The sequence below is a fragment of the Polypterus senegalus genome, chromosome 5, assembly GCF_016835505.1.
Source record: "Polypterus senegalus isolate Bchr_013 chromosome 5, ASM1683550v1, whole genome shotgun sequence".
Classification (NCBI taxonomy): Eukaryota; Metazoa; Chordata; class Cladistia; order Polypteriformes; family Polypteridae; genus Polypterus; species Polypterus senegalus.
The window spans coordinates 51,915,659-51,931,011 of NC_053158.1; the positions used below are offsets into that span (position 1 = coordinate 51,915,659).

The 15,353-nt window shown below is 34.7% G+C and overlaps 1 protein-coding gene across 2 annotated transcripts in view; it reads left to right on the plus strand.

Moving 5' to 3' along the window:
- The window catches only part of sulf1 (sulfatase 1), a 133,958-nt gene that overhangs the window by 91,425 nt on the left and 27,180 nt on the right, over positions 1-15,353 (plus strand). For both annotated transcript variants that reach the window (XM_039754621.1, XM_039754620.1), the window contains 5 exons: positions 2,382-2,532; positions 4,502-4,677; positions 4,943-5,071; positions 6,201-6,257; positions 9,426-9,567. In XM_039754621.1, the coding sequence (XP_039610555.1) occupies positions 2,382-2,532; positions 4,502-4,677; positions 4,943-5,071; positions 6,201-6,257; positions 9,426-9,567 (655 nt within the window). The remainder of the gene's footprint in view (positions 1-2,381; positions 2,533-4,501; positions 4,678-4,942; positions 5,072-6,200; positions 6,258-9,425; positions 9,568-15,353) is intronic.

The following is a 15,353-nucleotide window of genomic DNA, read 5'->3' on the forward strand; positions in this document are numbered from 1 at the left end:
TTCAAAATGGAGTGGGCAGTTAGGTTAAAGTTCAGGAAGTCGAGAAAAAGAACAGAATGAATCCGAGCAAAAAGACATCTACTTTTCTCACACAACTGAATGGTTGGTGTGTGCAAAAAACTCATTATAAAGACATTACAGCCTGTGAGTTGGATGCGCAGAAGGTTTGCATTTAAGCAAATTAGGAATTATCTGTTAGAAATGTAAATGTTGAATAAGGAATTGACGATTCTTAACTTTTCAATTTTATTTTTATTTTTGTAAGATGTACTTTTTAAGAGATTTATTACCAATTTGAGATGGAAAGCTACCATATACATATGGTTACAAATTAAGGATTCAATGCAAGAATGTCTCATTATATATTGTAAATACAGTAGATCAAGGTACATCAAACTGGGAGCAGATTGGAGATAAGATAAAACTAAAGCTCCCAGGATATTTTGTTTTTACCAAAACCACACCTGTGTATTTGTTTAATCCTTGTAAAGGGATAAAACAATATTTTACAGAAGAATTTGAATGGTCTTACCCTAGATTGCAAATAAATAACAAAGTAGTAAAGTAAAAGTACAGTAGTTCATAAATTGTTATGGAAATGTTTTATTATAAACTTAAGTATTACAAAAAAGTTAGAAAATATTTGCATGGCATAACATTTAGGGGCATTTGGGAAATAGGTGAACTTATTTGAAAGTTGGAACACTTTACAGTACATTTGTTTGTTACATCAATGAGTTAGTTATTTCATCATATTTCTGCAACAGTGAGTCATATTCAGAAATATCAGTGATACATGTCCTAGCTGACTTCATTAAATACAAGCTTTTTAAAAGCACTTTACAATATTATGTACTTAACAATGTAGCCCAGATAGGCTTGTGGTGGCTCAATATCTTTCACAGTCAGCCGAGTCCAACTGAAGTAGATTGAAAATGGTATTAGTTGATGCTCTGTTTTTAGTTATTGGTTGTGGAGGGCCTGTGATTAATTGTAGTGCAAGTTTCTAAAACTTCACAAAAAATAAATAAATAAAGTATCCCATGAACGTTTAAAATCTCTGTTGAAGCCTCAAAGTAAAATTGTTGGCTGCTTTGGATCGTGATGGAGAGCAGGTCTTGAACTTTACAGATAAACTATAGTGTCAGAAAAATATTGAATCATTATAGTGTGGTGAATAATATAACCATGGTGTTGTTTTTATTGTATTATAGACATTGAATACACATTTGTATATTCTATGCTTACAGCATTTCTTTCCTCTTTCATTCATTTCTAAATAAATAATTCAGGCTGAAGAAGATATAAGCTGGTGTTTCACTCTTAGGAATCTTTTTTTTTTTTTTTTTTTTTGTGCCTTCCCAAGTTTTATTTTTCAGATCATAACATTCATTATGAGATTTTCTTGACAAACAAACCCATTTTCAATCTCAGTTTCTTCATTATGTGTATGATGTTCATTGTAGTAATTTATTTTTGCCATTTTGGCTCCATCTTATCTCTGGTTGTTGGGGCTGCTTCCTTGGAGGTTGTGACACCTTGCCAGTGACACAACGAGATAAAAGTTCATCAGCTTTACTCAAATCCCTATCCCATTTTGGATTCCAAAAACCTTTTCCATCCTTAGGTTTTCTTTTTGTCATTTAATAAAAATATACATGTCCTCTCAACATGGGATAATCAGGAGCTCCTAGTTTGATTTCAGAGCAGCTGTTGGATGAGTAAAAAGAAAACAAACTGATACAAAAAATATAAGTTGAAATGACTTTTCTCAAAATAAATTTGAAACCGTGAGCTAATCCATAACTGAAGTCACACAGAATGTTTCTCTGCTTTAAGATAGAAAAGTTTGCAAATTGATCAATGCTTTTCAATTTGAAATTTCAAAAATCTAAACAGGAGGATCTAAGGTTACGATTTGGTATATATGGTGTCAGACACTACGATATATAAGATGGAGCGAGATTATTTAAGGCTTTGTAAACCATAAGCAGTATTTTAAAGTCGATTCTAAATGACACAGGTTACCATTGTAGTGACATCAAAACTGGAGAAATGTGCTCGGATTTTCTTTTCCTAGTTAGGATTCTAGCAGCTGCATTCTGCACTAGTTGCAAATGATTTATGTCTTTTTTGGGTAGTCCTGAGAGGAGTGCGTTACAGTAATCTCGATGACTGAAAACAAAAGCTATATACTTAGTTATACTCCTTATGGTGCCTAACGTGTGTTTATTTCTGTATTTGTTTTCTGAATATTACCTGCATTGGATAAAGGAATACATACTGTATATGCATAGAGATTATTTTCCATGCTGAAAAAAATAAAAATGAGGCTAAAAACACAATGTTTTGGCCTAAGATGTACCTGTTTTACTTTCCAGCACACCCAGTTACAACTATGCGCCAAATATGGACAAGCATTGGATTATGCAGTACACTGGACCAATGATGCCAATACACATGGAATTCACCAATTTCCTGAATCGTAAACGACTGCAGACACTGATGTCAGTAGATGATTCTGTTGAAAAGGTTAGTATGATTCAGGGCAATTTGTTTCTCCACTTTTATTGAACTATATGTACAGCTTTCAGAAATGTTACATACAATAAGTAGTTTGATCAGCATTCTGTGTTTGCTTGTGTACATTGTGCATATGTATGTTTTTGCTTCAGGCATTAACTGGGGACTTTAAAGTATCCTAGTGTGAGAGTACGTAGAATTGTGTGTGAGCATGTTGTATAACTTGTGACTGATGGACGATCTGTTCAATTTTGGTACTGTACTTGCCTTACACAAAGCCTGCATTACAACATAAGTATGTTAAGAAAATGAATGGATTTATTGTAAAATCACTTTAATGCTTCTTTTTTTGTCATAACTTGTACTTTAACAGGTTTGCAGCAAACTCATTTCAGGTCTTTCCTATTCTACACATGAAGCTATGACTTTCAGCAAATCAATTGTGGATTACAAAAATTAGTAAAAAAAATGTGCTAACCATAAAGATTAATCCTGAAGCCCAGGGCAGTCCTGTTAGTGTGTGCTAGTGATGTCACTGTACCATGCAATGTTAGCTCTTTCCATAAGTTACCATGCGTATTAGCAGACCATTGTAAAAACATATTACAGCTGTAAAAGCATGCTCTTCTTACAGCTTGTCTTTGTCTAATAATACTAAGTTAAATAAAAAATGTAAAGTTTTTTCTCTCTTATATAATGCGTTTTTTTCATAATTTAAAAAATAAGTTCAGTGTTTAGAAAGCTGAAGTTATTTCTTCATAATCATGGTATATAGTTTATTGTTAGATCACATGAAGTTGTATTCTAAAGTGAAGCACTTTTTATAAATTTTATAAAATAGCATGACAGTTGTTGTGGTTTAAAATCAGTTTAAATCTGTCATAGGCCATCTGAAAGGCTTAAATTTGTTATTTTAATAAACGTCTTAATAAGCAGTATCAGGTGTGTGCTGCATTGAAATGACTGCATTTTGTCAGTTTTAATGTAGTATACAGGTATGGAAGTATATGTAATGGACATATCATATATACATTTGTGTTATGTACATGAATGAGTGCATTATGGCATAAGAGTTGATTTGTTTTCTTTAAAATGGTTTCTGGCTAAGGCTGCTACAGTATCACGCTACAAGACTTGATGAAATTTTTAACTGCAGGACATGTCAGTTTTATTGACTGCAGTTACTGAATCATGTTGCTTCTGACGTGTGAAGTTCGAAGAATGGAAGGGGCTGACTGATTATACAGCTCTCTTACAAATGTTTATCACAGTTCTAAATCTATTATAATGTCATAAAGGTTTGGCAGCCAGTTGGTTGACAAGTGCATATTAAGTTCATCCAAAATCTTGGCCTATGTATTTTTTTTTCCTCGTCTCTGTTGTGATACAACAACACAAAATTTCAAACAGACATGTATGCTACATCCTTTGTTTGCACAGCCCCTGAATGCTTGATTTTTCCTGAAAATCACAGGACCATTTATGTAGTATTGGGCTAGCTTAGCACATACTTGTTTGTGTTTATTTTATTATTAAATTATCTATTATTATTTTGCTTCTTACTCCTGCACTGTTGTTTGCTGACCTTTTTTCTTCCAAAGTAGTTAAGACCCTTAAACTGTGAAAGCACCAACATAAAATAAAATGCTTTAATAAATTAAAAAAAAAGTATTTTTTTAGTTCTCAGACATGTTACTTAATATTAATTTAACACTTATAATAGACATGTACAAAGAGAAAAGCAGATGAGTCTGAGTATTCTATTATCTATCTTTCAAACTCATTCCTGTATTTCATACATGTAACAATTGAATTTTTACTGAATTATTTTGTATTTCACTTGTGTAATGATGTGAGGAAAGCGACAGTACATGTTAAATGTTTAATAAAATTGTAGTCTGCTTTTCTAAATTTATTTAATTTTTACCATGTTACTTTTAGCCCCATATTAAACACAGTAAATGGATTCTTTTTTCAGATTTATGAAATGCTTGTTGAAACGGGAGAGCTGGAAAACACATACATCATTTACACTGCTGACCATGGCTACCATCTTGGACAGTTTGGACTTGTGAAAGGAAAATCCATGCCTTATGATTTTGACCTAAGGGTTCCCTTTTTTGTCCGGGGTCCTAATGTTGAGCCAGCATCTGTGTAAGTTCTGTCATTTTCAAATGACACACTGTATTCTTTTTGTGAAAGTTCATAAAAAAAACTCTAGTAATGGTATTCATTATAAACAACTATTAATAGTCTGCATGTTATATCAAGTTAAAAAAACTAAATGTTTTATAAACCAATATGAGTAAGATATTTAAATGGCTTAATTTTTAAATGATAATTTAACAGTGATCATTTATAATTTCTATATCTGTATTTAAAAACATAACAAACCCTTAATTTTGAATTTGCCTCTTAGCAATCCGTCTGTGGTTCTGAATATCGATCTTGCACCAACTATTCTGGACATCGCAGGACTAGATACTCCCCCTGACATGGATGGCAAGTCAATTCTAAAACTTCTAGAGATGGATAAAACAGGAAACAGGTTGGTTATTGTATGTCTTGTAAAAATATAAAAAATACTTAAGGCTTTGTATTTCTTGGATTGGCACATCAATTAGTGACTCAGCTCCTAGCTTCTGGTTATTGTCCATGTGCGGTTCACACATGCTCTCCATGCCTGTATGGGTTTTCCCTGGGTACTTTGGTTTCTTCCAGAATTCAAAAGATGTGAATGAAATGAAAGCTGGCATCTTTAAACTAGCATGGTATGACTGCATGTGTATGTTTGCCTGTGCTTGACAATGGACAAGAGGCTCATTCAAGAGTAATTCTTTCTGATTGCCATTTCTCCCAGGATAGGCTGAACTTATATAAAAAGAAAAAAAGTTGAATTGCAGTTTGAATAATTACCATTCTTTTGTAGTTCTGGACAAAAATTGAACCAGGTTGTCGTAAATTAGACTCATTTGTCTCAGATCCAGACAGAATTAATTACAGTATTGCTGGCAATATTTCAAAGTGTGAAATGGAGTGAAGTCTAATTAAAGGAGTTATAACTCTTAGTTTGTCTTTCATATTGTATATAACAACAACAGTCTAGATCTGAAGTTTTATGTTTAAATTTAGTTCAATTTATTATTATATACATAAATTGTTATACTAATAAATTATATTAGAAGAGACCAACCTTTTTCTTTATCGTTTATTTCAAATGAATATGCTTTCATTGTGGGCAGCACAGTGGTACAGTAGCTTATATTCTTTTTCTTGGAAACCTGCTGTTTTTGTCTAGGTACCCATTGACTTACTGTTTGGCTACAGTGTGACTACAAATTTGCCTGGTGTGCATGAGTATGACCTGATTTATAGTGACTGCCTTTTTCTGGACTTATTCCTACTTTGTATCTTAATGCTGCCAGGCTGGGCTCCAATTTCCCACTATGTTGGACTAAATTTGACTTAGTATGGGTATTTTTGTAACATTTAACCACTAGAATGAGCAGATCAAATACTACCTTGTCATTTGAGACAAAGAAGCTTATTTGAGTTTGTTTCTTTTATTTAGTGCTATTAAATCAGTCAATTAAACTGTGCCACAAATACTAGTCTGTGTAAGCACTACATGCTACAAAGAATGCAGCTTTGGTCTTTTACGTCCTTTTCTCTTTCAGATTCAGGTTCAGCCGGAAGCCAAAAGTGTGGCGAGACACCTTTCTTGTGGAGAGAGGGTAAACTTTATACACAGTATTATCCATTTTATGCTGAATGTTTTCTTCAGGCACCACAGGTGATTAATGCAAAATGCGAAATCATAAAACTGCTAACATGTATAATGAAAAAGTAAAGTACTCTGTGGTCCTTTTCAATTGCAGTTATAGTATGTGCCTTATTTTTGAAATTGTACAAACCTGCACACATTTGGAAATCCCATCTGTCTTTCTTGGGAAATTCCTTGTATTTTGAGATAATATGTGTATTTTAATTATATTGTATTTTGTAGTAGAAGCTGAATTGAACTTTAATTAACTGTCTGTCTCTTCAAGCCAATTAAACTATAATATTTTTTGGCGTCACATTTCAAAACCAAAATTGCATAATATTGATCGCTCACTAAATTTTTTTGTGTTGTAATGTTAAAAGTCTAAATTATGAATTCAGAAGAGCAGTAGGCCAATTTCAATTGTAAGGAGATGTTTTGGTTAAAAAAGAGATTAGATTGACTATAGTTTTAATTCTGTCACAAGAAGACCCGAGGAACAGAAATTTTAATTCACAAACCAGTCCTCTCTCTAACTACTGAGATAATATCTTACCAAGAAGGGTGCTATATTATGTTTTATAGGAAGCTATATGAAACCAAAATAATTTTGGATACTATATAAGCACTGAATTTGGTTGGTATAGTACATACGCCTGCAGTATGTGAACTTCATTAGGTCTTAGTATTTCTAGATATAGGCTTTTCATATAGGGGAATAGAAATATCTCTTTATCTGTACTATTCAAATGTGGGCTTGGACCAATAATACTGTATATACTTGAATCAATTCACTCTCTTTTTTTGAAAAAAAAAAAAAATCCCTCACTCATATAAATAACAGAAATTTTAACTATTTCATATTCAGATGTGCAAGCAGAAAGGGCTTTCTACTTTCACCAGTGCTTTTTGGAATTTCTGTTGAAACCCGATGGCTATTAGATATTAGAAACCATCAAAGATTTATGAAATCAAATGGAAATGAATTTAACAAAAACAATCTCCCTATACTAACCACAAAATAGTCTTTAAATTGGATTCAAACTTGTAATTTCTAATCACATTGCCCAGTCAGCTGTTTTGCTTTTCATAGCACTTTTCATTTCTTTTCTCAGAATAAATTTAATAAGTAAAAGTTAACAGTTTAAAAAAAAAAAATTATATTCAGATTTATTTTCTGCAATATAATTAAAAGATTCAAACAATGTATAAACAGTAAACTGCCATAGGTTAAAAAATGTTTAGGTTACCAAGAAAAAAAAAAATCTAAATTTCAGAGATATACAAGTAATGGCTTAAATGTGTACAGCTTTTCTGCGGCATTGGAAGTTAATTAAACCTTAAAAGCTGATGTAAACAATTCCTAAGGTGTCCCAAATTTTGTTGATTACTACAACCCTCTGTATAAAAGCAGTGCTGGAACAAACTGCATTGTTGTACCCTCTGAAGCATTATTTGGACAATATTGCACTGTATATTTCTATCATGATAGTAAGAAAATGGCAATTAACAAAGCAAAACCAACAATCATTACATTTCTTAAAAGTGTAGGTCTTTCCAATAGAGAAGCTGTAACGGAAAGCAGTGAGTACAGCTTCTTACACCATTGAAAGGAATGTGGATAAAGGAGGAAACTCTGACAGGAACAGGTCTGACAAACCCAAACTATAACAGAATCAGAAGTAAAGTTTCTGACAGTCAACAGCTTGCCTGATAGGTACCTCACAGGGCAACAGCTTCAAGCACAGCTTAACAGCTGTGCAGTATCGATTATCTGTAATTGTTTATTTGTTCTATGCTTTAATTTCAGAGTATAGTGAGACTGGCAGAGGTTCCTAGCCAAGGCAAGCCTCTTTTTCTTATTGTGCAAATTTAGCAATAGCTTTCTTATTGCCACTCAGCCTGTGGAACCTGCAACTTAATGTCTTCTCTTCACATCTGAAAGTGACACTTGCTTACTTTCACCACTATTAAGCTGTGCTTAAAACTGTTGTCGTACTGTATGTACAATGATCCTATTTGAATGAAAGTCATTGACTATCTAGACCTTTAGAGACAAATTTATGGATGATGTGTTTCATCCTTTCATCAGCTACATGTCAAATATCAACTTCCATCAACGCTCTTTTTTTATGGAGAAATTAGAACCATTGTCAAAAGGAGTTAGCATAATTTCACTAATGTTTCACCATAAAATATGAGACTATTTTAGTTGCAGATGATGAAAATATTGTTAGTTACTCCAAATTTTATCAACTAATTTTATGAAGCACATTCCAGATGATTTTAGACAATAATCTTAAAGGGACTTCATAACTGGTTTCTCAGACAAGTGATTAATATTTCAAATGTTCATTCTTCTTCACTCTATGCAAAGCGTGGTGAAATTTAACTTAAAGTGTGTACATAGTATACATCTTTCAAGATTAAATTTATCTTAAATTTATTAGGATCCTAACTGTAAACAGCGTCGTCATATACCAGGTAGGTTTTGGGAGTTTTCCCTATTAAGATAATTTTTGGAGAAAACACACACTGATTTGTCAGAATGTGTAGGATTCAAATAGTCCTAATCCTTTAATGGCATTATTTGGAGAATACTGTGCTAAATCTACTGTGATCTTATATACTGCACTGCACATTTGTTAATTTATTTTGTCCAACTAGAAGAATCCTAAGTCAATATCTCAACTAGAAAGTTATTTAAAACTAAAGAAAAATATAATTTTCATTATGAATTTATTAATGCCACACTAAATTAACAGGGCCATTGCCTGCATTTGTTTTTTCTTTTGATGTTTGAATAGACAGTACATAACTGTTTTTTTTTGTTTTTTTTTTGTAATTTTATTATGCAAGCATAAGTGAAAAAGACATCATCTCTAGTATTCATATTATATATACATACATACATACATACAAACCAATGCATGTTGTCTTTAAGGTGGCAGAGTTTAATTTCAAACTTCTGCTACAATGAGCTTTTTTCACACAGACCAGCTCAGCATGTAGTCCTGTTATTTCCCTGCTTCTCCTCTTCTAAATTATTTTGCCTAATTTTACAGATAAGTGACATGATGGTCAGAGACATTCCTAGACTAGATGTCAAGATCTAAATGTGCTTTGTGTTGTATCTTAGCAAGTTCCTGCGCAAGAAGGAGGAGACCAGGAGCAATACTAATAGCATGCCGCAATCTCCAAACCATCTTCCCAAGTATGAAAGAGTGAAAGAGCTGTGTCAGCAACCTAAATACCAGACCACCTGTGAGCAGCCTGGACAGGTGAGTTTTATGATGAAGGTAATATTTTGATGGCCAGGTGAATAAAGCTGAACCCAAACTGATCCAGGACCATAATCAGACTTATCTGCTTCTGAAAGTTTAGTGCTCACTGATAGCATTTATCTGTTCGTATGCCTTCTGAACTTGTACAGACTAAATGAAAATTGTGTAGGAATGGAGCTTGACATAGAATGAAAATGCAGAGAAGCTGCAGTGGATGTTTATACAAGTATCTAGTGACAAGTGCCCTGATCATATTTGATGGTGACCTAGTGGACTGTTCTTAAAGATAGTTTCAAGTCTATGTATTGTAGGTTGTACGCTTATTTACTAATCCTGAACTTTATTAACTATGCAGGTTAGGATCCATTTTATTTTTTTATTGACTTTGTTCAATCCAAATTAGAGGAGGGCAAGGATATCCTATGCTGGTAACAGTGGGGCACAAGATAGGAGTCAAGTCTTTTTAATGTTTCCATACTTCATCTCCATTCTCAGTTATACTCACTAAATTTTGGATGTTAGTTGTAAAGGTATGGAGTTTAGTACAGGTAGTCGTTGACTTACAACGGCTACCACATTTCACAGGCATGCCGGCTCTGTATGCTGTGACTCATTAATTTCGATCTCAGTATATTACCTGCAACAATTTCGATTTATATTTGGTTACATTTGTCTTATAATTACAGGAAGAAAAGGTAATAGATCTTGGCACAAAAATGAAGGTGATCAAGCAGTATGAGGAGAGGAAAGACAGTGAATGTGATCGCATTTGACTTTTAAGTTATGCCATTGTAATTGGAGTTAACCGCACACACTGTACTGCGGTGCTTTGCTTTGAATCTGGTTAACTTTGTGTGAACCGCCACAAACCAATAATAAAATCACAGTGAAGTCCCTTATCTGTTAATGTTTATTTTTAATAAGCTTAAATGTTAAAACAGAAAGCATATGCGACTCAAACTCTTCCAGTACAATTCCTCCTCTCACAGTTAACACAGTGAACACTGGGAGAGGCTTACACTGATAACGTAACATAACACAGATAAAGAAAGGACTCCTGAAGCTGTTAAAGGTTCAGCACCCATGTGAGCAACAGTAATAACAAAACAAAATAATAAAATAAAAAATAATTTACAAGAAAAGATGTAAAATGTACACAATATCCCAAGAATGATGATAAAATAGGATATAAGGCAAACAATATGACTTAAAGGATTTATTATACAGTACTATACATGCAGTGAGGTTTGAATGTATATACAGGTCCATCTTATGTCCAGATCGACTTACAACTGGTCCGTTGGAATTGAACGAATTTGAAAGTCAATGACTACCTACCTATATATGAACCTCTTTTATTGCAATAAGCTCAACCAAAACATTCCTGTAGCTGCTGATCTGATTTGATGATCAGGTTAGGAGAAATTTAGACCTTTTCCTCTTAGGCAAATGTTTCAGCTCATCAATGTTTATGAGACTCTTTGTGTGATTAGCTCTCTTCTGGTCATGTCACAGCATCTCTTTCAAGGTTGAGGTCTGAAGTCTGATTTGGCCATTCTAGAGCACATTTTTTCTGTTTAAGTCATTCTGTTCTTGTTGTACTACAGTGTTCTGGGTCATTGTCTTGCTGCATTGGCCAACTTCTGTTAAGTTTCTGGTAAAGGACTGCTATCCTAATAATCACCTGTACAATTTCTTTATAAAATTTCAAAGTCATTGTTCCCTCTATGCTATCATGCTACATAGGCCCTGAGACAACAAAGTAGCCCCAAATCTTGATGTCCCCTCCTTCCTGCTGCAGAGTTCAGATGAAATTTAATTGTTGATGTGCAATGTTTTTTTTATTTTATACAAACATTGTGTTGCACATTTGTACTTAGATTTTAACTATTGTCTCATTCGTCCACAGAACATTGTTCTAGACATGCAGTAGAACATCTGGTGTGCAGCTATGAGACATGTACCACTGTTTCTTTCTTAAGGCAGTGTTTTTTTTTCTCTTATCCTTTTTAGGGATTTTCTTATAGTGGATGCATGAACAGAAACTTAAGTTTGAGATTTCAGCAGCTCCTTTGCTGTTACCCTGGGGTTCTTTTTCACTTACTTCAGCACTGAATACTGTATTCTTTCTGTGATCCTTGCAGGATACAAACTCTCATGGAGAGGACTGAATTTCCTCCATTTGTAAGCAATTGGTCTTACTGTAGATTGATTGACACTCGACCCTTTAGATGTATTTTTGTAGTATCTTCCAACTTTATGCAACCATATATTTTCTTGCAACTGTAAACTGTATGAAACTCTTATGTTATAGCTTTGTATGTTATACAGGGTGCAGCAGAAATAACTCCCACTTTTCGAAAAATCACTGTGGGGTCCCCAAAGCAGGTAGAGGGGTGCAGTCCGTTCCGTTAGGTACAGTACATAATAAAGTTTTCAGTTGTCACCATGCCGTGGTCGGGTGAGCATCGAGTCTTTGTAATAGAGGCTTTTTTCAAAAATGGCGAATCTTTAGCTGCGACGCATAGGGTGTTTTGCACGCAGTTCGGTTTACGTGCTAATGAAAGTGTTCCAGACCGAAATACGATTTTGCTGTGGGGTCAAAGAGTAAGGGCAACAGGAGGTTTTCAAACATCGTCCTCGGTCCTTGGACCAACTAAAGGAGGCTATTCAAGAAGAAATTGAAGGAATTTCGCCCGACATGCTAGTGAGAGTGATGGAAAACCTCCAAGAATGGCTCCAAACATTTATCAGCCATCAAGGCCACCATTTGGACGATATAATTTTTAAAACAAAGTAAAAAAACTTTTTTATATCTACATTTGGGAAATAAAATGTTTTTGGTGATACCTCGTAGCATTTTTTTTCAATTCCCCTTTGAAATGTGGGAGTTATTTCTGCCGCACCCTGTAGCTACTGCAATTGGAGGGTCAGAACCTGTTCTGGTAGCAGCATTTCTTCAGTGGTGTAGCATGCTAGTTCATCGTAAGGCACATACACACACACCTACTGTTATCACTGAGACAACTTAGATGTTTTAGTCAACTTAACACACGTTTTTGCGACGTAGGAGAAAACCAAAGTCTTGAATGAGTGCTGAAGGTAGAAAAATAACTGCACCAGCATGCTTACTTGATATTTACTTTTGTTTTCTTCAAAAAAAATGTTTTTCATAAGTTGGTCTCCATGCCAGAAGTAAATGCCTTGCATGTTTTTCCTAAAGAACATTTATTTCTATTCTGTTATTTTCTAGGATTCAGAGGGACATTAGGGGCACCCTGCTACACCCTGTAAAAGAATGTGTTTGTCTTTCAGCAATACAAAAAGAACATTTGTTAGCACTCAGCAATTTAAATAACAAACAGAATGATGGATTGAAAGCTATTTAAAAGGGATGTTTCCCAAGTAGGATAATGGTGTTAGGAAATTGATGGATGGATGTTTTGTAGAGAAATGACAGACAGGATTTAACTGATTGATTTATATCATTACAGATTTTAGCACTTGGCCTTCCATTAAATGCCTCTGTTATAAATCCTTATTCTCTTTGAAAAGCTAAATCTATAATACTAAAGTTATATGGACATAACTCAGAATGATCTTAGTTTCTTGATATGATGCTTTCCTCATTACGCATTTAAATAATACGTAACCTTTTTAACTTCAGGTTGTGAAGATGGTGTTTGATTAACATACTTGGTCCAAAAGGGCTGTGTATTCATTTCAGTAAAGTTAAACATGGGACTTAAATATGTTATTTTGAACAAAGATGTCTAATGAGTATTACTCAAGTTGTTGCCACTTCATCTCTCACTACTAGTAGTGAATTGTGAATGAATGGGTCAGGGCTAAGAAAACTTCAGAATTTTGCCATTGCAGAGGTGTATTAATAACATTTGAAATCAACATATTTTTACCCCATGTATGTAATTGTTTGTCTTACACTAAAGATGTGCTTAACCAAGCACAGCACGACATGCAGCCATTTATTTCTTCAAGTTGTATCCTTATGTCTGTTTTATGGTCTGGTAAGCTGGAATCTCACTCACAAGGCAGGAATCGTCTCTGCACAGGGTACCAATGTGTCGCAGGGTTGCATGCACACAGTTTAGGTCTCTGATAAACCTGGGCAACATACGAGTATCACCCAGCAAAAAAAACAAATACAGAAATGGAAAGGCTATAGAAACTCCACATAGTCAGTTATTGGAATTGGGCTGCACCCAGTTTTTTGCTGCTACCTGTTGTGAAAATCTGTCATTATAAAGCTGGGATGCCAGCAAAACCAGGGACAGAAACCAGAAAAACAAACAGATTGAAAGTCAAAGAGTAGTGAGGCATGGCTGAAGAACTGATTAATTTCTCACTCTACTATAAACATATGACTGGTGAGAAGCAGCAGCAAATAAGAGTTGTGTGAATTGGAAATGAGCACATTGTGGTGGTAACAGAAGGCAGTGAGTGAAAGGATAGAGTGGTTAAAGGTGTAAAGATGGGTGTGATGATTGCTGTGTAACACCAATTAGCTGGTCATTGTTGGCTTTATTAAAACTTTAAAGCAGTGTGAGGGTGCTAGGGGACATCAATAGAGAATGTACAGAAGAAGTTAAATAGGTTAAATGGATGCTGTGTTATATGACAATGTGGGGAGGATCAGTCAAGAGAGGTTATGCCTAAGCCATAAAACAAGCAAGCTTGTGAGGTCTTATTCAAACCCCTGTGTCCAAATTTGGTCATCATGTTAGGAGAATGACACTGTAGCACTAGAAGAAGTTTGGGGAAGAGCTACTAGATTGATTCGAGGAGTGCAGGGCATGAGATGTGAGGGAGAATTGAAGGAGTTGAATAATTTATAAAATCTGAAGAGAGTGAGTAGTGTGGAAGCCAGTTGCTACTTTACAAAAGATCTTCAAAAGCTTGTTATGAGCAAGGTTTAAAAATTAAAATGTTGAAAAGTTATATTTTCCTCAAGAGGCTTACAGATACAGTGCTATATGAGTTATGTCTACCAAAGAGTGCAGCTGTAAGCAACATCCTGGGGTTCTTGATCTTGACTGCGGAAGTGCTGGAATTGATGGCCTGGTCTCTTTCAAAATGGTAAGAGTTATTAAGGCAGTCACTTTCTGGGATTGAACCTACAGCCTTTTGGATTACAGTCCAATGATCAGTGGCAAGGCCCTTAACTGAAGAATCTGTGCTGAAAATCCAAGTGTCATCTACCAGGTTTTTAGCAGTTTAATGGAGAAAAGTAAGTTGATGGAATTAGGAAGCTCCCAGAGACCATGCTCCCACAGTGTCCTGCATGTGTTTATTTCATTACAATACAATACAATACAATTTATTTTTTGTATAGCCCAAAATCACACAAGAAGTGCCACAATGGGCTTTAACAGGCCCTGCCTCTTGACAGCCCCCCAGCCTTGGCTCTCTAAGAAGACAAGAAAAAACACCCTTTTAGGGAAAAAATGGAAGAAACCTTGTGAAAGGCAATTGAAAGAGAGACCCCTTTCCAGGAAGGTTGGGTGTGTAGTGGGTGTCAAAAAGAAGGGGGTGAATACAATACAGTACAATACACAGAACAGAACAAATCCTCAATACAGTATAAAAATAAAAATTTTAGAAGTACGGAGCAGAATTTAACAGTAGATGATATCACATAATAGGATTTGTGTAGAGTTCTGAAGACCTCATCCACCAAGCTGCCTCCCCCATTTGGCCATTCAACGGCTGAAATAGCGCTAATCCGATGAAAAGACCCTTCTTTCCCACGATTCGTGCAATCC